The 20,324-nt window shown below is 42.8% G+C and overlaps 9 protein-coding genes across 9 annotated transcripts; all 9 read right to left on the bottom strand.

Annotated features, from left to right (window-relative positions):
* Window positions 1-105: 105 nt before the first annotated feature.
* Window positions 106-5,377, bottom strand: LOC145709602 (ras GTPase-activating protein 1-like). The gene is made up of 12 exons (XM_081787288.1): window positions 5,061-5,377; window positions 4,390-5,019; window positions 3,817-4,048; window positions 3,722-3,747; window positions 3,329-3,502; window positions 2,214-2,304; window positions 1,875-2,041; window positions 1,598-1,706; window positions 1,346-1,512; window positions 947-1,171; window positions 480-898; window positions 106-434 (listed from the first exon to the last, which is right to left on the bottom strand). Exons 1-12 carry the CDS (start codon window positions 5,346-5,348, stop codon window positions 320-322), a joined length of 2,643 nt encoding a protein of 880 aa, XP_081643414.1. The 5' UTR covers window positions 5,349-5,377; the 3' UTR covers window positions 106-319.
* A 26-nt stretch (window positions 5,378-5,403) lies between these two features.
* LOC145709624 (prefoldin subunit 4-like) lies at window positions 5,404-6,174 on the bottom strand. Its single transcript, XM_081787312.1, has 4 exons — window positions 5,995-6,174; window positions 5,886-5,946; window positions 5,776-5,838; window positions 5,404-5,722 (listed from the first exon to the last, which is right to left on the bottom strand). Exons 1-4 carry the CDS (start codon window positions 6,121-6,123, stop codon window positions 5,586-5,588), a joined length of 390 nt encoding a protein of 129 aa, XP_081643438.1. The 5' UTR covers window positions 6,124-6,174; the 3' UTR covers window positions 5,404-5,585.
* Window positions 6,175-6,177: 3 nt separating this feature from the next.
* LOC145709628 (transcription elongation factor 1 homolog) lies at window positions 6,178-6,926 on the bottom strand. Its single transcript, XM_081787313.1, has 2 exons — window positions 6,775-6,926; window positions 6,178-6,726 (listed from the first exon to the last, which is right to left on the bottom strand). The coding sequence occupies exons 1-2, from the start codon at window positions 6,881-6,883 to the stop codon at window positions 6,575-6,577; spliced, it is 261 nt and encodes an 86-aa protein (XP_081643439.1). The 5' UTR covers window positions 6,884-6,926; the 3' UTR covers window positions 6,178-6,574.
* LOC145709621 (ras-related protein Rab-35-like) lies at window positions 6,920-8,126 on the bottom strand. Its single transcript, XM_081787309.1, has 5 exons — window positions 7,954-8,126; window positions 7,810-7,909; window positions 7,652-7,767; window positions 7,457-7,606; window positions 6,920-7,288 (listed from the first exon to the last, which is right to left on the bottom strand). Exons 1-5 carry the CDS (start codon window positions 8,080-8,082, stop codon window positions 7,187-7,189), a joined length of 597 nt encoding a protein of 198 aa, XP_081643435.1. The 5' UTR covers window positions 8,083-8,126; the 3' UTR covers window positions 6,920-7,186.
* LOC145709617 (nitric oxide synthase-interacting protein-like) lies at window positions 8,126-9,159 on the bottom strand. Its single transcript, XM_081787304.1, has 5 exons — window positions 9,034-9,159; window positions 8,766-8,992; window positions 8,487-8,722; window positions 8,336-8,438; window positions 8,126-8,291 (listed from the first exon to the last, which is right to left on the bottom strand). Exons 1-5 carry the CDS (start codon window positions 9,132-9,134, stop codon window positions 8,158-8,160), a joined length of 801 nt encoding a protein of 266 aa, XP_081643430.1. The 5' UTR covers window positions 9,135-9,159; the 3' UTR covers window positions 8,126-8,157.
* On the bottom strand, window positions 9,154-13,057 carry LOC145709601 (chromosome transmission fidelity protein 18 homolog). Its single transcript, XM_081787287.1, has 8 exons — window positions 12,547-13,057; window positions 11,214-11,689; window positions 10,509-11,170; window positions 10,280-10,461; window positions 9,961-10,237; window positions 9,733-9,914; window positions 9,528-9,690; window positions 9,154-9,483 (listed from the first exon to the last, which is right to left on the bottom strand). The coding sequence occupies exons 1-8, from the start codon at window positions 13,027-13,029 to the stop codon at window positions 9,245-9,247; spliced, it is 2,664 nt and encodes an 887-aa protein (XP_081643413.1). The 5' UTR covers window positions 13,030-13,057; the 3' UTR covers window positions 9,154-9,244.
* Window positions 13,058-13,101: 44 nt separating this feature from the next.
* LOC145709610 (uncharacterized) lies at window positions 13,102-15,330 on the bottom strand. Its single transcript, XM_081787297.1, has 2 exons — window positions 14,810-15,330; window positions 13,102-13,952 (listed from the first exon to the last, which is right to left on the bottom strand). The coding sequence occupies exons 1-2, from the start codon at window positions 15,328-15,330 to the stop codon at window positions 13,277-13,279; spliced, it is 1,197 nt and encodes a 398-aa protein (XP_081643423.1). The 3' UTR covers window positions 13,102-13,276.
* A 35-nt stretch (window positions 15,331-15,365) lies between these two features.
* LOC145709619 (uncharacterized) lies at window positions 15,366-16,619 on the bottom strand. Its single transcript, XM_081787306.1, has 5 exons — window positions 16,455-16,619; window positions 16,278-16,407; window positions 15,913-16,203; window positions 15,691-15,859; window positions 15,366-15,632 (listed from the first exon to the last, which is right to left on the bottom strand). The coding sequence occupies exons 2-5, from the start codon at window positions 16,294-16,296 to the stop codon at window positions 15,464-15,466; spliced, it is 648 nt and encodes a 215-aa protein (XP_081643432.1). The 5' UTR covers window positions 16,297-16,407; window positions 16,455-16,619; the 3' UTR covers window positions 15,366-15,463.
* Window positions 16,620-17,507: 888 nt separating this feature from the next.
* Window positions 17,508-19,750, bottom strand: LOC145708165 (acyl-CoA dehydrogenase family member 11-like). Its single transcript, XM_081785808.1, has 6 exons — window positions 19,665-19,750; window positions 19,365-19,619; window positions 19,074-19,316; window positions 18,793-19,017; window positions 18,020-18,722; window positions 17,508-17,973 (listed from the first exon to the last, which is right to left on the bottom strand). Exons 1-6 carry the CDS (start codon window positions 19,739-19,741, stop codon window positions 17,620-17,622), a joined length of 1,857 nt encoding a protein of 618 aa, XP_081641934.1. The 5' UTR covers window positions 19,742-19,750; the 3' UTR covers window positions 17,508-17,619.
* Window positions 19,751-20,324: the final 574 nt, after the last annotated feature.

Consider the following 20,324-nt stretch of genomic DNA (forward strand, 5'->3'; position numbering starts at 1 on the left):
ACAGTGAATGCTCACAACCAAAGTGACTCATCAAAAGGAATCAAGATGGAATTCAGATGCCCTCTTTTTGGTGCAGTTACCTACCCTAAACTCTCCAAAACAAAGTAAGAACTTGAAAACAAGTTTTTTGTCGAACTTTGAGGAATGGTGGAAGAATGTTTTTTTTAGTTTGAAGGGGATGAATAACGACTCCGTCAGTGCATTGACGGAAAAATACTTGACATGTCATATGAAGCGGGTACGAGCGGCAAAAGTTCAGGTTGGAGAGGGAAGAAACTTTGTGTGATTTTTCTGGTAGAAAGAAGGCGAAAGAAGTAAATTAGCGAAGTAAATTGCACTTGGACAGCTTTTGTTTGTAGCGAGCGTAAATCTCGGAGGTATAGTCGATAATTGCGATAGCTCGCCTGTCTGAGAGCTCTTCAGATATTCCCGACCTATTTCAACAATTGAACGAAGAGTATTTTATGTTGCTTGCTTGCCTGGTAGCCACTAAAGCATTGAAAATAATATCTAAATCTTCTGCAAGTGTTTTTGTCCGCTTCCCAGCCGTGACACTTGTGAGAGTGGGAGGTTGTTGGGACTGGCTCTTATCGGTGAAATTCTCGGCGCTCGACAGGCGATAAAGGAGGTCTTTCGTTTCGTTTTGAATCGGAGAACTCAGCTTCGCGAAGTTCCCATTAGCCGCGTGCTGCAGGCTCTTGGCGACTTGGAGAAGGACCTTCTGGCCGACCATTGTTGGTGCTGCCGGAGCCAGGTCATAAATAACCGGAGTGGTGAGTGCAGCTGAAATGTAGCGCAAGAACAAAAAGTTGGCGATGACTCTCTCCGCCAAATCTGCCGACGATGGCCATTTCTTTTGGACGCCGATGCGCGTTTGAGCCAAGATGTAGCGGATTTGCTTGGATATCATCGGTTAGATAAAAAATCGATGAGCGAGCTCACTCACTTTTGGAAAGAGATCAGCGGTGTTATTCATCGAGCAGAGAGCTTGCAAGACGTAGTCGGAGACGACTTTATCCATTTTGGGCGGCTCTCTGTTCAGCGCGGCGATCTCTGTGACTAGCTCTTTGAGTGAGAGTGCGAGAAAGTGACTGCATGTGAGCCGAATCACGGACTCGACCACGGCTGTGAAAAACGTGTTGCCCCGCCATAAGCTGGCGGCGTCAAGGTTCTTATTATGGCTACGCACAAAAACACAAAGCATTTCTTTCTTCATCGAAATTTCAAATCGAAAGCAAAAGAAAGTCGAGGTGAAATCAACGAGGACTACGACCTCTGTGTGTTGGTCTTTTTGAAAAATTAAGAAAATGACGGGAAAGGATATTCGGAAAAGTGCGCAGCCTGCCTTCTCAAGTTCACGTTCGAGCAGCGCAATACAAAACAAAGTGTCAAGTCGGCACACCCTGTATAGCCGCACCGTAGCCAAAGCGACCTTGCGCAAATCAACTTCAACCGCTGCGCCCTGTGTCAATGATTCGGACGCACTTCCGAACGCGCAAAGCACACTCATTTCTCATACTTTGGATCATACTCGCAAATCTTCGAATTTTTCACTCTAGGAGTCTTGTTGCAAAGATGTTTAGCTAGTGATCCATTCCTGAGACGAGCAAATCGAACAAACGCTCAAACTCTTCATCTGGTAACAGAACACGGAAATCGAGACGGACGGTGAATCTCAACTCGGCGCCGACGATTTCTTCACCTGCCTAGAAATAACAGGTGGATATTACGTAAGTATCAGTTTGTGAACTTATGCGAAGAGCGAGCTTCAGTCATTCTGATCAAAGTTCAACCTGTTTTGTTTAATCAAAATCAACGTTCGCCTTTTGCAAGATTATTTACTACTGATTTAAAACATTTAAAAAGCGACAGACCTGATAAGTCGCGACAGGAAGCGACGTTGTCGTTATTGCTTCACCATCAGATGGTTCCTCCTCGCCGCAGCAATGGTGAACGGTGGCGAAGGGCTCAGAACTTGACGAGTTGGCTTTGCGGAGTATAAAAGATGCCGTTTCGGGAAGACTCGAGATCACCGGATAGTCTTATTTTTTTATTAGTTTCTCTAACCACCGACATAATAAAAAGAAGTTTAAAGATTTCAATTCAATTTAACTGAAACAACAAGAAATGACGAGAGGGAAAGTAATTTTACGGGCATTTTTTTCAGAGTATGCGCTCGTATTTTTACTTTTTGTTTTAACGATATCTCTCACCTTCAGCGAGATGCCAGTGCGGATCGGGACCATTTTGCGGCAAGGACCGACCCACGGGGATTCCGTCGAGACAGATCAGACAGTCCAAAGCCTAAATAATCGACATAAGCTTATAATCTCTCGACGTATATTGTAAATAACTCAGAGCGGAAAGGACTTATGCCAAACTTCTGTAGAAGTTAATACGATTTAGCAGTCTTTGGTTTAAAAATAGAATAAATGCTTGAAGGCTTATTTTGAATTTAAAAATAGATGAGTTACCTAAAGTATTAGTTCGGGAGAGAGTAGACATTCTCGAGATAATGATAACTCTCTCGATCTGTAGCTTTCTTTATCAGAGGGAATTATCTGATTGGATGAGTAAACTGTGCCGTTTCTAACCAGCCCAGCTAGGGAATATCAATATTTACTAACTCACTTGCTCGTGCCGTGCCTACGTGACCCTACTCCGCACTTGATCATATTTTGTAGATTTTTTACCAGCCCTAAGTCTGAATTTTAACAAATTTTACGACAGTGGCAAGATATCAGTATCACAGCCATGCAAAGGTCAGCGATGGGAGAGAGAGGGAGCTGCCAGTCAGCCGAAAACATCGACGAAAAGTTGGATAAAATTCGGATTTACCAGAACTAGTGCTACTTCAGCAAAACTCATTATTGACAAGAAAAAAAATAATACTGTCGCATTAAACTTCGGAATCCTTACTACTAAAACAGAGCTATTCAATTTCAAACTACAGTTAACGACTTTCATTGTTCCCTTAATCATAATGATATTAATTTAATATAGTACTATCGTAATTACTAAGGTATCAAAAATTTTGCTGGGATGACTCTGTTAAAAATATGAACGAGGTAATTTCTTGTAAATACCTTCTAAACGAATTTTTCGGCCAGTTTTCATTAAAATAAATCTCGGAAAATCACAGTGACGAGCGCTCTACAAAGGGGTGACGATCACGCGCAAAAAGGTGAGTCAAGTGAAGTGTAAGCTGAGTCTCACTGCTGTATATTTTTCTTTCTACTCTTTGATCTTTGATTCACCTTATATAAGTTCTAGCTCTGGGGGTCTTAGTACGCATTGTATTAGAATTAATAATATTAAAAAGAATTACCTTAACTGGCAGACCCGAACCTCCATGTAACGCAACAGAGACACTTCGTCTGATTTGAATTTGGCTCTTCCGCTGGACGATCAATTTGTCGAGCAAATTTGACCAGTCGAGACACTCTTCTGTTGTATCAAACGCTAGGTACTTGATCCACGTCGAATTCAACAAGTCAGAGTTCTTTCTCGAGTTTCTAATTAGCGCTCAAAATTTTGGAACTCTTCGTTGATATCAATCAGAAAACATTATATACTCAATATTCTCATATTTTTGTAATTTTGAAAATATTGACAAAGAGGCGGAAAGACTCAAGGTCAGGAGCGAGATTTTGCCGAATAAGTCGTCGATAAGGCACATTACAGTCGCCACTTTCTGACCTTGGTCGCCTTAGAAACCTGCCAGATCGGAGTGATGGTTGTTGATGACTGTTCTTTTAGGTGCATAACATAGTTTTTATTATAGATAACTGAAGATAATAAGTAAACACCAATAACCTAAGACTTCTTTATTGAACAACGAGTTGCCGCATTTCGCAAAAGCGGAGGTCTCATAATGCAGCTTGTGCACGACCTTGGGCCGTGATTTTTTCTCATGCTCGAAAAGAAGAAACGTAAGCTGATCTTCGTCTCTCTCACGATCGAGACGCGCCCAAAAGCGCTTCCAGCTCCCATGAGGCAAATCTGTCAACGGGTTTTTTCCCGAGTAGACTCGTAAAAAGCCGCTCTTCTGGGTCTTATCATGGTTCATTTTCATCTCAATCAAGAAGTTCCAAAGACACATATCTATATTACTATAAATTCTAAGAAGCCGACAGCTCAGAATGATTTACCAAGACATATCCGACTCCGTGTTAACTTCCTCAGCTGTATTTTATTGCCAGTAAGAAGCGAATAATATTGAGCCAAATTAATGTACCCTTTTGCCTTTACGCACAAAAGAATGATCCTCTCTCGAGTGCGTCTAAATAAATGGGAAGAATAAGAATAATAATAGAAGAAGAGTAAGATGTCACTTTCACGCTTTTATATCAAAGTTATTGTTATTCCCAAATAAACGCAAAATTCAACCATCTCCTTCACGTTCGAGGTAGAGCTAAGTTTTCGATCTCTTTTGGGATCTGGAATGAGAGGCGACTTCGGTGGAATTTGAAGCGGAAAGGTAAGATAAGAGCCTTCTCGAACCTGCCGCGTCTCGTATCTCTGGATGAGATCGTTCATCGAATCAAACGTTCGTCCTCCAAAAACAATTCTTCCAGAAGCATTGCGCTCAATTCGCATCTTCTCTATGCTCTTGCTTCCTCGCAAGAACAAGGTGTAAAATCGGGAAGACCCTTGCTGCGGTATTCTATCATCTGACGGGCGAATGAGAAATGTTCCGGCGCGAACTTTCGGCCCTTTTAAAATCTCTACGATTTCGTCTTTTCTACGTTCGTTGTTGAACCAAGAATGACCAAGCAGCGGATCAGAGTCTTCATCGAGTGGTTCAATCAAATCGGCAAAGACGGCGCCGTGTTTGCCCGTCAGCAGCGACTCTGCCCAAATCCATTCAGGCTCGGACTCCTGATGGACGATCAGAATCTCGCCGAATTGCACCGTGAGCTCGTCCGTTTCTGGATCCGCGTTGTACGGAAACTTGCAGCGCACTCGCTTTGGGACATGCAACACAGGCGGGTTAATTGGATTTTGCAAGCTTAAATCCTTAAATGTCAGTGACGAATAAAGCAGCGGGTAGCGCTTACATGGGACGGGAAGAGCGGCTGGCTCATGTAGTTCTCGATCACCGATTCGAGGTTCGAGTAGACACTGCTTCCGATGCAGATGGTGCCATATTTTTGCTCTAACACGAAATGGTGGGCTTTCTTGTCCGGGCCGACTACGGACAAACTAAAATGTCCAGAGTTGTCGCCAGTTTGCCGAACAAGAAACGATCCGGGCGGATACAGGTTGAGAAGTTTCTCGGCGCCGCTTCTGTCCAAACTCGCGTGAAACCATTGATCCCTACTGCTACGTTTCGCTTTTTCGATCATCTTCTCATCTCTGGAAGCCTTTCAGTCTTAAGCTGGAGGATAACAATTTAAAGTATTTGAAGAAAAATAATAATTATTCTATAGTTTTGTCAAAGAAGAAAAAAATGCTAGAATCAATAATACAAGAAGTTGCTATTTTGTTATTGTATCATCAGGTAATTCATAAATATATAAATCAGAAAACGGTGGACTGGTTCAAAATTGGTTACATGAAAAAAGAGGTACTCTCGCTGCTTCTCATTCGCGCTCTAAGTGGATCTGGTCGCCGAACTTGGCGTAAAGCTGCTTCTTGAGTCCGTTCATCTCGTCAACGATTGTCTTTTTGTTGAGCTCGTGCTTGGCCAACTCTGCCTTGAGGTTTTCTTGCTCGGCAACTGTTAAAGAAAAAAAAAGGTAAAGGATGTGAGCTGAGCTTATGATTTGTTACCGATGAGGTCGCCCATATTCTCGCAGGTCTGGAGGAAAAAGCATTCGCCAATTTTGAAATGGACTGAATAGAAGTCAGATTAGTCGATCCCCAGAGATAGGGTCACTCACCCGGCGCCTCATCGTCAGTAATTTGCAGCTCCTCAACGATTTCGTTTGCATCAGCAATGTCCTAATAAAAGAAGACGCATTCAAATCGGCTTAAAGAATACTTGATTACCTTAACGATTTTTGTACGCTGCTCGATCATTTGGTCAACTTCCGTGAGCTGTCCATTCAGTCGAGAGAACTTGTTGATCTTTTCCTGGTCTTCTCGGAGAACTTCAATGTTGTCAGTTGGCTTGGGCATGTTTCTTCTTTGAGGCAATCTGAAGAATTTGAAATGAAATAAAAACCGACGAAATTGGCGCAGCTTTTAACTATTTCATTATTGGCAGTCGAAAAAATAGAGTTGGGACAGTCAAAAACTAATCAGCTTTTTTCGCCACTCCAGTCCCTTCATCCCTTTATACAACAAAAGAATTCACTAGAATTGACGAAAAAAGGCTTGAGGAAATCCACGTCTACAGTAAGACTTGTACAGTATTGAGAATTAGGAGGTTTTTGACAGGGAACCCATGAGCAAAATATAAAAAAATGACGTTTGATTAACCCTAATTTGCTTTTTATATAAATCATATAAAAAATAATGAAAAAATTTATATATTTTCGTTATAAACCGGGTTTGTTTTGACTTTTAAAATTTGGTATTTTCCGCGATTTCCTGGATTTCAGTATTTTTTTTTAATTGTTAAAAGCAATCAGCCGAAACAGGCGTTTTCTTTCTCGCAGGCGTCAACCCAGTCGGAGTAGACATCGACCGCCTCGGACAAGTAGTTGATCGTCGTTTGAAACTCCTCCATGCAGACGTTGCACTTGATTGCGCCGACTGAGCGCGCTCGATCCATTTTCACTGAGAAAGAGATTGATTGAACAAAAACACTTCTAGAGACTAGTTCACCTTCGCAGGACTTCTCGTGATTGCAAAAGGGACAGGGGAAGTTTTGGGGCAGTGGCTCGACCAACTTCGTCTTTGGTGGCGGCTTGCGTCGTGATCGTCGTCGGCCCATCTTAATCAAACTGGATGAGATCTTTTTCCTGGTGGGCTTTCTTTTCAGTAGGACTTGTAGTCAATTTTGTGAACTTGTGAAAAAATAGAAAGGATTAAGTGGTTACATGGCACGACGATATAGTAAGAATACAAGAATACGGAATAATTTGCTGGCCGTGGACAAGTCTCTGTGCGTGTTTTTCATTTTCGACTGTTCATTTTTCATTTTTTGGAATAGTAAGTACGTGTATAATAAAAATAGAGAAAATGTGAAGAAGTAAGTGCATTGGCAATTGTTGAAAAGTTGTATTGTTCATTTGATTTAGCAGCATTTTTTTCCAGATTTCTTTTGATTCTCATCTTTCAGTGAAATCTTGCTCTTTCGCTCATTGTCGGGTGCTTTTGCTTTCAAGGCTATTTGAGTCTGATCATCGTGGTCATTGAATGCTCTGTAATGATTTAAGAATAAATTCTGAACTGGAAAAAACTGGTCGAACCCACTCTAAGCCCCAAGCAAATTCAACTGCTGTTTTCCGACTTGTAAATAAATTATGAGCAGCATGAAAAAAAAGGAAAAATTATGACCACGTCCCAAGTGGTAGAAAATCTCTTGCACGCCCTCATTCTCTTTCGCCGAGGCCTCCAGATAGTCGAGCTTTTTTGACTTGGCAAATTTTTCCGCTTCCGCTGTTGAAACAATTCGTGGCATGTCGATTTTGTTTCCAACAAGGAGTCGTGGAGCCTAATATAAACTTTATTGACTGTTATACAATTAGTATTTGTGAACATTTTCGCAGTCGTTTTCAGCTATTTCCGCTAGCCATTTTCGCACGTTTTCATAAGAATCTGTTCTTGTCACATCATAAACGAGAATAATTCCATTAGCACCACGGTAATACGTCGCTAGAATCAATCAACTCTAGGTTCATGCATGTTCTATCTTACAGGTAATAGTTCTGAAGCGTTCTTGCCCAGCTGTGTCCCAAATTTGAAGCTTTGCTTTGACTCCATCGATCGAAATTGTTTTTATCTTGAAGTCGACTCCCTGAATTTTTTGTTCGTTGGAAGTTGCTCATGTGGAACGCTTACGATTGTGTTGATGTAAGAATTGGTGAAGGTATTGTCCGCAAATCTGAGTAACAAGGCCGATTTCCCCACTCCGGCATCGCCTATTATCAGGAATTTGAAAAGATGATCATATGGGCGCTCCTCGACCATTCATTCAACTCCACGTCTAAAAACTATATCGCTAGAATCAAACTTGGAGAAAGAAAGGAGAATGGCAGAATATTTCTATGCTTGCATGACAGGTCTGTACATCTTTGCAGCGAGCCCTTCGTTAGCAGAGGCGAATCCAGTGCCTCCACGCCGCAGAGGGATGAAATCTGTGCTCTTCAACGCTACGTCTCCGATCGGAAAGATCATATCTTTAAACGTCGGTTTAGAAAGAAAATGCAAACTCCGCAAGTACCTTTCTTCATCACATCAGCTGCCTTTGAAGTTACGACATCTCCAGTTGGCTTGATAACAACACAGGCAATCTTGTTCGACAGAATATCGCCTGTAACTGGGCACTTTGAAAAGAAAATCATGATTTTTTGTCCACTTTGATTTCAATTTACCTTCCATCTTGACTTGCTAGCCTGTCGCTTTGTTTCGCTCATGGTTGGATCAACTGGAGTGAATTTAATTTTCACAAGTTTCTTGAGTTTCAAGATCGAGCCAGTCACTGGATCGCGCACTTTGTCGACGTCCTTTTCCTTGAATGCGCTTTCTTTCTTCGTTGTTGGCGCTTTGCTTGCATCCCAGAAACTCGCTGTGCCGGATCCGAAACGATCGGTTGCAACATCTCTTGTAGCTATGAAAAACAGTCAAAATAGGGCCAGAATAGAGTCGCCTACATTCGCCTTTGAAGACTTTTTTGGGGAGCTCTTCTTCGGCTTCTTCTGCTGCGGCCTCTTTTAACTTTCTCTTTTTTGTTTGGGCGATTTTGGTCTTTTGGTCAAGCATGTAAGTAAGTATGGCTTCTCGATCGTAGATAACTCCCTCTGGAGTAACAACTGGATCCTTGCAAATTTGGAGGCTGAGATTGCACACGTCAAACTCGCCGACTGAATCCTTGGAAAGCCTACAATTCAAATGAAAAGGCGCCCTTCTCATAGAACCTGCCTTTTGTTCGCGCTGCCGAAACCTGAGTCCTTCGAATCCTTCTGCCGCTCCGCATAACTGTAGAATGCACCTGCTGTATTGTTCTTGCTGTGCCTTGTCATCTGAAAACATAAACGATACTCGACAAAAGTTGCTTCCAGGGTTGATAGTGTATTCTTTTTTGTTCATAAGTGGCAGTGCAGATAATGAGAAAAGTGGAATAGAATTTGAACTAGATATTTTTCAAGAGCTCTTCGATAGTGATTTTTTGGCGCACAGCATTTGAATAACCCGCGTTGAAGGCGAAGTAGACCTCGCTGGTGCCAACGCCAGGGTCTATCTTCGCCGGCTCTTCGACGACGCCCATGACGGTTTCATCCATTGGATTCTCTTTTGGCAGCGGTTTTTCTCGTTTTGTTTTGGTGATAAAGGCGCCCAGCCCTCCACGGCGAAAGGTCTTTTTTTCCTCAACTTGTGAATTTATTTTAGAAAAGTGACGAATAATTATAGCAAACCTTTTGGCGCTTTTGGTCGGATAACTGCTTTCAACGCGAGACATTCATTCTTTTTCGGTGTTTTCTGAACTGCGGCACCAGTGTTGCTTATATCTTGCAGCGCTTTATTTGTGATTCCTCTGTCCATGGTAAGTTGCATTCTACGAACTTTTTCGCGCTCGATCTAAATTGCATAAATTTAATAATAACTAATGGAAAAGTTTACCTCAGAAGCGATCAGTAGTTTTGTTTGCTGAGTCAATCCTCGTTTTGCCTTTTTACTCTCGTCAGGGAAGCTGGTAATAATTTTTAAGGGTGGCTCAACGACCATGTTGTGGGTCATCGTTTCCTCGTTTTTGACACTTTTCAAAGTCAGCCCGAAATCAACAAACGTTCCAACACATTGCTCTAGTAACAGAAGACGATAAACTAATAAATTGCCGATCACTCTTACGAAGCGCTTGTTGCTCGCCTTTGCTCAAAAGACTAGGATTCACAGATCGTATGTTCGGCTCAAGCATCGACAAAACATTGGGCAGAGCATTGATAAGCTCAAAGCCGATGAAACTCTTTCGCGTGACCATATTCAATCCGTTACGAACACTTTCTAGGAGATTTTCTCTGACCATCTGTTTTTGTCGCATCTCCCACGAGACATTTTGTGGCTTGAGAACTCCCTCTACCTCGGAGTTCTGGGCAATGTTGTAATGGACGCCTGCAACAGCGTAAACCTAAATTGAATTTTATGATTTCGATGTATTTCTTTTATTCACCTTTTCAGCTTCTAGTGCATAGTGCTGATTCTTCTGCACAAACTGGGTCATTTGATCAGCCCAGCCATACCAATCGCGCGATTTGTAAAGCTGTTCCATGGAACTTGGTGCTCGAACTTCGCCGCACAGTTCAAATGTATTGCTCAAAAGCTTGTCAGTTTCTCCGTACTGTCTCGCTATGTCTGAAATCGTCAGATATAAATTATGTTAACATTAGGTCTGGCATTACCGATGACATTCTGGAGCCGGTTTGTTTTATTCTTTCCGACGGCTAGAATCTCTTTGAGTGCGTATTGAAGAGTTCGCTGCTGATCCTTGCCCATCGAGCATTTTGACAAGTCTTCGATGGACACCGACTTGTCTTCGTTGGCCATCGATAAGAATTGAAGAGCGTTAATGCAGCTACGAATATCGTCGTCGGACTTTTCGGCTAGCTTTTGTAAAGTTCCTGCTTCCGGCTTGACTTGGTTCTGATCACATACTTCTTGAAGACGCGCGGTAAGTTTTGAACGATCTTTGAAAGGTTGGAAATAATCTTTTTTGACTGTTTCAGAGAACAATTTTGAACCTTTTCCTATGCCATTGAAATTAACAATCAAGGCTTCTTTACGCAACTCTCGCAAAGCTGGAACATACGGATCATTGCAAATGCAAATTATAGGCCGTTTCAATGGGCCGACCTCGTTCTTTTTCCCTTTCTTCTTCTTGGTTTCCACTGCTTTAATTCGGGAAAGGAGAAATTTCGCTGAGGCGGCATGAACACCATCTATCTCGTCGAGAATAAGACAGGATGGTTTCTTATTCGACGCGGAGCAGTTTGTAAGAGCATCGTCGACTCTCCGCTTGAATTCAGCGCCCGCACGGTCATCAGATGCATTCATTTCCACCGCACTAAACGAATCGACTGTAAGATTTTCCCAATAATGAGCCCTACTTGTAGCCGCAATGTTTAGCGGCGACGAAAGCAAGAGTAGTTTTACCAAGGCCAGGGGCTCCGCAAAGCATCAGGATCTTCATTTTCGGTCTGTCAAGAGGATCTTCTTCATCAATTTCCTCGGCCATGTTCTCTGACCAGGCCTGTTTGAATCGCTTCTTTTTCTTTTCGTCTTCCGTCATTTTCTTTTGAGCTTCTTCTTTCTTCTTCGCGATAGCAGATTTTTTATAAAACACACACGGATCCCACTTCTTTAGCCACTTAATAATCGTTCGGTTGATGTATTCGTCTGATAGCAGCTCTGTGTATTTTTTAGCTCGATAGGTACTTGTCCATTCTGTCGTTTGGCCTTGATTACTTCTGGCGCCGGAAGATGCACTCAGGGATTTGATTTTCAATGCGTGCATTTCCATTTCTTCTCTCAAGTCGTCTGCTTTTAGCTTGAGTTCGAACATCGATTCGCCCAGCAGGTTCATGTCAGAACCTAGGTCTAAAATGCGGGGTGTTTGAAATGTGGAGAAGGGATGGTGGCGCTCAAGTGAACGCGAGCGAAAGGTGTAGGAGAGGCGCGCTCCACTTTCAATTTGTGTAGTATTTGCGCGCTCTCGCTGCCGGGGGCGCCATGCCTAAAAGGGCGAGGATATGCCCTATTTTGTCGCTGCATAAGTGACTTTTGCACTGGGCGGGAAGCCTAAAAAGCATTAACGCGCCCTATCCTCTCGGGCCGAGAGTCTCGGCGTGTGATTTTTTGACCTACTGTCGAGAATCAGATGCAAATATCACCGGGTGATTTACACAAATAAGTTCCCGGAAGCGTTAAGCTTATTTTCAAATTTATCTACAAGATGATTGGGGAGACTCCCCAATATTTCATTATTATACCACTATAAAGATTAATTTCTATAGTATTTTTATATAATATTTATTGGATAATTGAAATAAAAAATCAGAATATTAGATATTGAATACCATTTATGTTTTATAAAAGTTTTTTGCACATTATAAGCTACAATTTATAACACATAAAGTATTGATAATCGAAATTAAATATAATAACTAATGCTGAAATAAGCTTTTAAACAAAAATTTCAATCTGATTGCTGATGTTGACTTGACAGGCAAGTGGAATAGCGCTCAGCGCGCAAGGTTCCTAAAAGGCGCGGTAGACCTATTTTTAATCGCTCCACTTTCAAAATTTTCACTCCACTTTTCGTTTGTGGAGGGCTTTCCACCGCGCATTTGTGGAGCAATCGGGCGCTCCGCCTTTCGCGCGTGTACACTTGAGCGCCCCGCCACTTCTCCACATTTCAAACACCCCGGATTTTAGACCTAGGTCAGAACAGGCTATTTTGTGAGTGTAATGGGGCACTTTTCGGACATAGCGGGTTTCGCCCTCTTCTGAGCACAGCCTTACAAAATCACTGTCAAGAGGAGGCACTCTAAGAATTTTTGTTGGCTTAGGAAGAAAATCTTCAATATCCATGCGGGTGCGTTTCGCAGCATGCTCAACTGCCTCGTTCTCTGAATGCTTTCTTTTAGCGCTAGATTCTGGGGCGGGTTCGTTGGCTTCGTCAGCAGAAGATTCTTCGAAAGGATTCGTAAACGATTCTTGCTGATTCTCTTCAGCAGGCTCGTCGATTACGAGATCGCCTTCTCCCTGTGACGCATTCGCTTCTTCTTCTGCCATCGCCTTTTCCATTGCGTCGATTTCCGCAAAGACATCTTCTTCGACGTCAAATTCATCATCTTGTTTGTTGGGTTGGTTGGCCGCTACCTGTTCGGCGAGCCACGCTTCGTATTCGTCCTGTTCTTCCATTTCGATCTGAATTCATCGAAAATAATAAACGGCTTTTTATTATAAATGTTTTGTCAGGAAGAAGATAAAGGCTAGTGAAGATAAATGGCATTTGAACGAAAAATATCTTAGATTTTTGTTGTTTTTACGATTTCAAATAAATTAAAAAGAGATAAAATAAGAAACGACTTGAAAATTGAAAACAACGATTGCATTCAACTGTCGATAGATGAAAAACTGAGATAAAAAGTAAAGGGCATAAAGTCAACTAAAAAGGTTGAAAGGAGGATGTGCCTGGCGAGTCTTTGAAAGCTTCTTGCTTAGGATTAGCCACAATAACAGATTGGCAGCGTTCAAACTTGGGAGGGTCGACTTGGGGTTCATCGACGTCTTCTTCTTCAGTGATTGTCATTTCTTGTTCAGCAAGGTCGCTGTAGGGCAGAAGTGTTGGCAGATCTTGACACATGTGCGCGGCGAAGAGAGCGTTGTTATTCGAGTTTTTCTGTCTATTGGCCGGCTTGGCTCGATATTCTTTGAGAAAATCTTTGAGGGTAAGTTGCCCCATGGCGACTCTCTTGATGTCCAGGTAGTGCACGAATTGAGTGCATTTGTGCTCGGGGCTTTCGAATTCCACCACTTCGTAGTTGTTGATATCGCGGATTTCGGGCGAGTTGACGTTCAGAATGATTTTCTTATCCGTTTTAATTGTCATGTTGTAGGCATCGCGAAGTCTGAGTTTGGAGCGAGCTTCGCACATTCCATTTGGCGAGTACTGTCTGCCGCAAGCGAGAATAACTTGTCTGTCTGCATTGAGTCGACGAACACTGGCGCCTCTGATAATTCCGTCAACGTTCAGGTAAAACTTGGGGTTTTCGCCTGGACATCCCTTGCCGTAGAACACAGCCACTAAATGCGGCTTATTTTTGGTCCCATTTTCGTTGTGTGTCATAACCTAGGTCTAAAATGCGGGGTGTTTGAAATGTGGAGAAGGGATGGTGGCGCTCAAGTGAACGCGAGCGAAAGGTGTAGGAGAGGCGCGCTCCACTTTCAATTTGTGTAGTATTTGCGCGCTCTCGCTGCCGGGGGCGCCATGCCTAAAAGGGCGAGGATATGCCCTATTTTGTCGCTGCATAAGTGACTTTTGCACTGGGCGGGAAGCCTAAAAAGCATTAACGCGCCCTATCCTCTCGGGCCGAGAGTCTCGGCGTGTGATTTTTTGACCTACTGTCGAGAATCAGATGCAAATATCACCGGGTGATTTACACAAATAAGTTCCCGGAAGCGTTAAGCTTATTTTCAAATTTATCTACAAGATGATTGGGGAGACTCCCCAATATTTCATTATTATACCACTATAAAGATTAATTTCTATAGTATTTTTATATAATATTTATTGGATAATTGAAATAAAAAATCAGAATATTAGATATTGAATACCATTTATGTTTTATAAAAGTTTTTTGCACATTATAAGCTACAATTTATAACACATAAAGTATTGATAATCGAAATTAAATATAATAACTAATGCTGAAATAAGCTTTTAAACAAAAATTTCAATCTGATTGCTGATGTTGACTTGACAGGCAAGTGGAATAGCGCTCAGCGCGCAAGGTTCCTAAAAGGCGCGGTAGACCTATTTTTAATCGCTCCACTTTCAAAATTTTCACTCCACTTTTCGTTGGTGGAGGGCTTTCCGCCGCGCATTTGTGGAGCAATCGGGCGCTCCGCCTTTCGCGCGTGTACACTTGAGCGCCCCGCCACTTCTCCACATTTCAAACACCCCGGATTTTAGACCTAGGTCATAACTTCATATGGTCCAGTTGCTTCCGCTTCAATTTGAAACTGAGGAGTAGGAGAAATGCTTAGCTGCTGCTGCTGAGAGTCCTTCAGAATGGGACGTGCTGGAACTGGAAGATTAAGAATAAGAGCCACTTGTTCGTCGGTCAAAACTGGTTTTTTCTTTTTAAAGATCGGCGTTATTGCATATTCAAGCGCGTTTTCTTTATCGCAACGAATGGGCATAATGTCCTTGATCTCGTCAAGATCTTCGATAGAATCTTCCTTTATTTTGCGCTTTGTTCCGCCCAAACTTCGATTTTGACTGAATTGGTTCCTCGGGTTGATGACTTGCAGGTACTGCAAATATTGAGTGGTATTCTCGACTTTCGCAAGGTGAAAATTAAGGATTTGAAAGTCTTTCGACTCCTGCATCTGCGGAAGCCTGCGCAGCGCATCCATAGCTTCCAGAATAATGGACCAGTTCTCGTAATCGTTCTTCAACTGTTGCTCGAACTCGTCTATTATCCCTTGACTGGCCATTCTGAACCGAACATTGTTAATTTAAAAATTTGGAACTGAGTTGAGCGTATTGCAGTTTATTTTATCGAGGCTTAGTAGGCGAGTTTAGTTTCATTCTCAATTCAACAAATAGGTACATTTCCCTCAAGTTAAGTTATTCATTCATTTCCTCGTCCGTTTCCCATTCTTCTTCGTTCTCGTCATCCATTTGATCTTCTGCTTCTGGTTCAGGAGGGGGACCAAGATCTTCAAGCATTTGCCTTACTTCCTCTTGAATTTCTCGGGCTCCTTGCTCACGTTTTTTCACAGCTTCTTCCGCAAGTCTGCGACAATTGTTATTGATTTAATCTCGATGATCTAGTCTTAGTACGACTGTTTTACCTAAGTGTCTCGTTCGCTTCCTCATAGCAGTCTCTTTTGTAATCGTTTATTTCTTCTTGATTTGTAAAGTTCTTGTCTTCTACCATCTCTTTCCACCTACGGAAAAGACCATACGCTAGGAAATATCGTGTTTCGCAATCTTCTACTTCTTCCTCAGCTACTTGACGGGCTAAAAATAGAATTCGAAAGTAAAGCAACTCATAGCGAGGATTTATAACTTACCAATTTGAAGCGCATCGTCCCACATTTCAAGTTCGATGGCGTATCTGCAGGCGTTCATTCTCTTCTCGGAGTCGATTCTGTTCTCCTCCGGCACTTCGACTTTTTCATAAATGAAGTCTTCGTATTTCTCATACCAGAGTTTCTTTCCGTCTGAGAGCATTTTCTTCGCCTCGTCAAATTTAGATGATGATATTAGAAATGAAGTCGCAACGATGAAAGCGCCAGCATTTGTGCTGTCCTCTTGTAGTGACATTTTCACCGCCGCCTCGCAATTACTCTGTGCATCTTTCTCTAGAGGACTGTTGTTTACAAATTGAAAATCGAGAATTGATTCGTCTTTCTTCAACGACTCTGAGTGATCTTACCTTGACACAAGTCGGTCATATAAAGCTCTGCGACATTACAATACGCCTCAGAAAGCCGGCGTTTATCATCTGGCGCCTCATTCCTCAGCAATTCAACGCCTTTCGTAATGAATTTAAGCGATTCAGCTCCCTAAACTTACTCTATAACAATATTGATAGTCGATGTGGCAAGCCTACCGTGCAAAATTGCGCAAGTGTTAGGTACTTTTCGAAACCGCTATCTGGAAGAACGGTTATCGAACGTCGTAAGGCCTTCTCGGCCAAGGTCCTTTCCCCGGCTTGGGCCAAAATGCCGCCAACTTCGTTCAACAAGCTAGCATCATCAGTAATTCTGATCACTTTCTTACGGGCTCGAACAAGGAAAACAAATCACGTGATCGAAAATTATGATTTTCTAGAACACGCGTTTTGCTCAAGCCTTTTTCGGCATTTGCTCATTAGTTCAGAATGCGCGAAAAAAGAGGTAATTTTTTCGATTTTTTCGCTTTTTCTCTTAATCTTACCGAAAATTGAGATTGTAAGCGCTTCGATTTAGAATGAAGGAGATATGGCGCGGTCAAGAAAACAAGAATGATGGACGAAACCCTCTTGGCTGCTGCCTGTAAAAACGAACCCCTTCAGCGGCCCCACGCACGGGCTGCAAAATCGAATGTTGTCCCACAAGGGGACAGAAGAAACATTATAGGAGGAGTCCCTGACGTGGGGACTCTTTGCCTACGACTTGGCTCAAGACATGCTGATGAAGAAACGAAAAGCACGAGTGTATATATACAAAACTATTACAGCGCTGTTGGTGTATGTATATAGCGTCGACGAATCTTCATTGGCATAATCAAAACGGAACACTTGAATGTCAAGTCCTCTTTTTTAATAAAATTTTGCAAAAAAATAATTCTGAAAATGTAACTAAAAAAAGTTTCATTTTCATGTGTTTCTAGTGATATTTATTTCTAAAGCGGTTGCATGAGTGGGTAGTCTACTTTTAGTTAAGTTGAGAGTTGTCGAGCCCTAGCTTTCTTGCAGATGTCTTTGGCTGCCTTTAGATCGCCATTTTCGACGAGAGCGAGTGCGTTTTCAACCAGTTCTGAAGCATTGTTCGAGCTTTGTGAGCTGCTTTCTCCCGATGAAGGGGCTGCGCTCTTCGTTTCAAGAAGTTTTTGCACTTTCTTGCGTTTCTTAACTTGCGATCTTTTCACCATCTGAACGACAAATTTTGAGAAAAAGAAAAAATATTGAACGGGAGTAGGAGTATTGAATGAAAAGAACAGTGGAAAGGAACAGGCGGAAAATAACGAAAGCAATAGTTTTCGAACTAGAACTAACACTGTTTTTTTTAGGTTGTCTAGTTCTGGTAATTAGCAAAAACGAGGTCGAATTCATTCTTGATCGAAGCTTGGTCGTAATCATAGATGAGATCATTGAGACGGTTTTTAGCGAATAAATTCGCCGCGTAAATGTCAGATTCCTTTCTTGTAAAGGCGGCGTGGTCCAGAAGAAGCGTGGCTTGATACAGCTTCGCCAAAGAAAACGCAAAGTCCCTTGCTGATTTGAGCTGGAACTCCATCGACTCAGTTTCAACGCGCTTGAGGAATCGGAGAATATCTTTTACAGCGGTGGCGATTTTATTTCGGGATGGAGAAAGAGCTTCTGAATCTGCGCTGGCAGAGAGCTTCTTCTGGATGTCGCCAAGCAAGGACTGTAATGAGGTGATTTAGAATGAGAATCTTCGTACGCGAATTTACCTGAAGAGAAGAGCCAGATGACTTCTGAATACTTCTGAGAACATCAAGCGACATGACGGTAGAAGTGCCCTCCCAAATTGGAAGAACTTGCGCGTCGCGAAACAGTCTCGGCATGGGCGTTTCTTCGATGTATCCCTGGCCGCCGAAGCACTCTAAGCCTTCAGAGCAAACCACCATGCCTTGTTTGGCTGTTTGTGCTTTCGCAAGAGGAGTAAGGATTCGCATCAAGTCCTGTTCGGTTTTGGACGCTTGTCCGTTCTCGCTCTTTCCAAATAGCCGCGAGACTTCGAGTGAAAGGAGTTCTGCTGCTCTTACATCGACCTCCATTCTTGCTAGGGTTGACACATGCGCTGCGTGATTCGAGAGCGTTTTCTTGAATGCCGTTCGCTTAGTTGCGTAGTCTCGCGCTAGGTGCACCATTCGTCGCATAAACGAGCACGCGGCGACAGCATTGTGAATTCTTGTTACGGTCAGCATTCCGCTAATGAGCGGGATTCCTCGACCCGGCTCGCCGACGAGATGCGCCTCGCATCCGTCCAGAATCAACTCTGCTGTGGGCAGTTGCTTTGTCCCAAGTTTTTCTTTCAGCTTGTGGACCTGGATTCCGTTGAGCTTGCCGCCCGCGTCGCGTATTTTCAAGTAAAACATTGACAGCCCCCGGGATCCTTCCGTTACCTTGTCATTCTTGTCGTCAATTATTCTTATCCGGATTTGAATTATATTGAAAACGGTGACCTTTTAGAAGAATTAGACTCATCAAATAACCGTTCCTTGCAAGGGTGAGAGTCATGTCCGAAGTGATAGCAGATGTAAACCATTTGTAGCCACTCAATTCATAACACTGCTTATCCTCATTCCACCTTGCCTCCGTATGGGTAGCATCACCGACATCAGAACCACCGGCTTTCTCAGTCATCCATTGACCAGAAGTCCAAAATTGCGCCCCATCGCGAGAAGTCAGATTTTGATACGCTTCTTCTAGGAAATCGTGGTTGCCTCTGCACGTGTTTTGAGTTGGTTAATAAGAATTTGATTGCCAAATAGCAAGTGTTACCGTTGTGATTTAGAGATCATTGCCGCCCCGTCCGTCATTGCCAAGGGACAATTATAGAGGCCGGAACTAGCGCCGGTGAGCATATTCTTCGCCATCTGATGAACTCGCGAAAAAGATCCAGATTCATTTTCATATCCGATTGCGATGAGGCCTTCTTCGGCAGAGACACGGTGCTGCTCGTACCAGGCTGGAGACACGACGATTTCGTCGATACGCTCGCCCCAGCCGTCTGTTCTTTTCAAGCTGCAAAACGATACTGATGCAATTCTATATTTTCGGCTAGTTTCTTACTAAGGCTGGACTCGTTCGCACTCATCGCCGAGAGCATCGACTTCGTTGACGATTCGCTCTCCACACTTGCTCAAGTCGGAATTCACCCGCTCAAAATGCTCCGGAGGGCAATGTCTCAAGATGTAGTCCTGAATCAGTTCATTTCCTTCGTATGGATTCGTCAGGACTGGCTTCTGCTGGACGAAGTGGCCCGTTCGCTCGTGAGCAAAGGACTGCTCTCGAGATGGGATCGAGCTGGCGTTGCTTTTTTGGGCACTAGAATTGGATAATGAGTTACTTTCTAATTACGATGATGAGAACCTGACGTTGGCAGAAACCTTGGAGCTTTGACAACGAGCTGCCGCGCGGTTGGCCCTAAATCGCCAACACTTGAGCATCGTGCGCCCCAATCTAAATAGAATTTGAATGTTACTTTTTGTTTACCACCCAAACGAGAGCGTCTTTTTGTGTAGAAATGAAGAAATGCTTTAATTGCGTTTCGCTCAAGTGACAGATGTCAGCAGTTTCAAATTTAAATTCGCAGCGCTTCAAAAAGTAATTTCTCTGAATCGCTACTGGAAATTCTTTTTGCCGGATTCACTTTCTTTGCTCTTGGTCTTTTTGTGGCTTCGCTTCGTTGAAAAGTCGAATGGCACTGCTTCCCTGAGAATCAAGAATGACATCGATAAAAAACTGCTCGTATCTGTATTGCTTACCGCTGCTCCTGCAGATGAGATATTTCCGTTTCTTCTAGTAAATCTAGTGCTTTCGTCGAGTCACAATTTCTGTTGCAAAAACAACTTCATTTCAAATGATAATTCTGACTTTCCGTACATCTCATTCAACTTCGACCAGATTTTGTCAGCAGTAACTGGCCTCCCCTTAGCAAAATATCAGCTTACGAAATATTTGACGCAATAGAGCTCGAATGAATAATTACTGTTCCGATTTTGAGTTTCTCCATAATCGCAATCATTTGGA

The sequence above is a fragment of the Oikopleura dioica genome, chromosome XSR (genome assembly GCF_907165135.1).
Source record: "Oikopleura dioica chromosome XSR, OKI2018_I68_1.0, whole genome shotgun sequence".
Classification (NCBI taxonomy): Eukaryota; Metazoa; Chordata; class Appendicularia; order Copelata; family Oikopleuridae; genus Oikopleura; species Oikopleura dioica.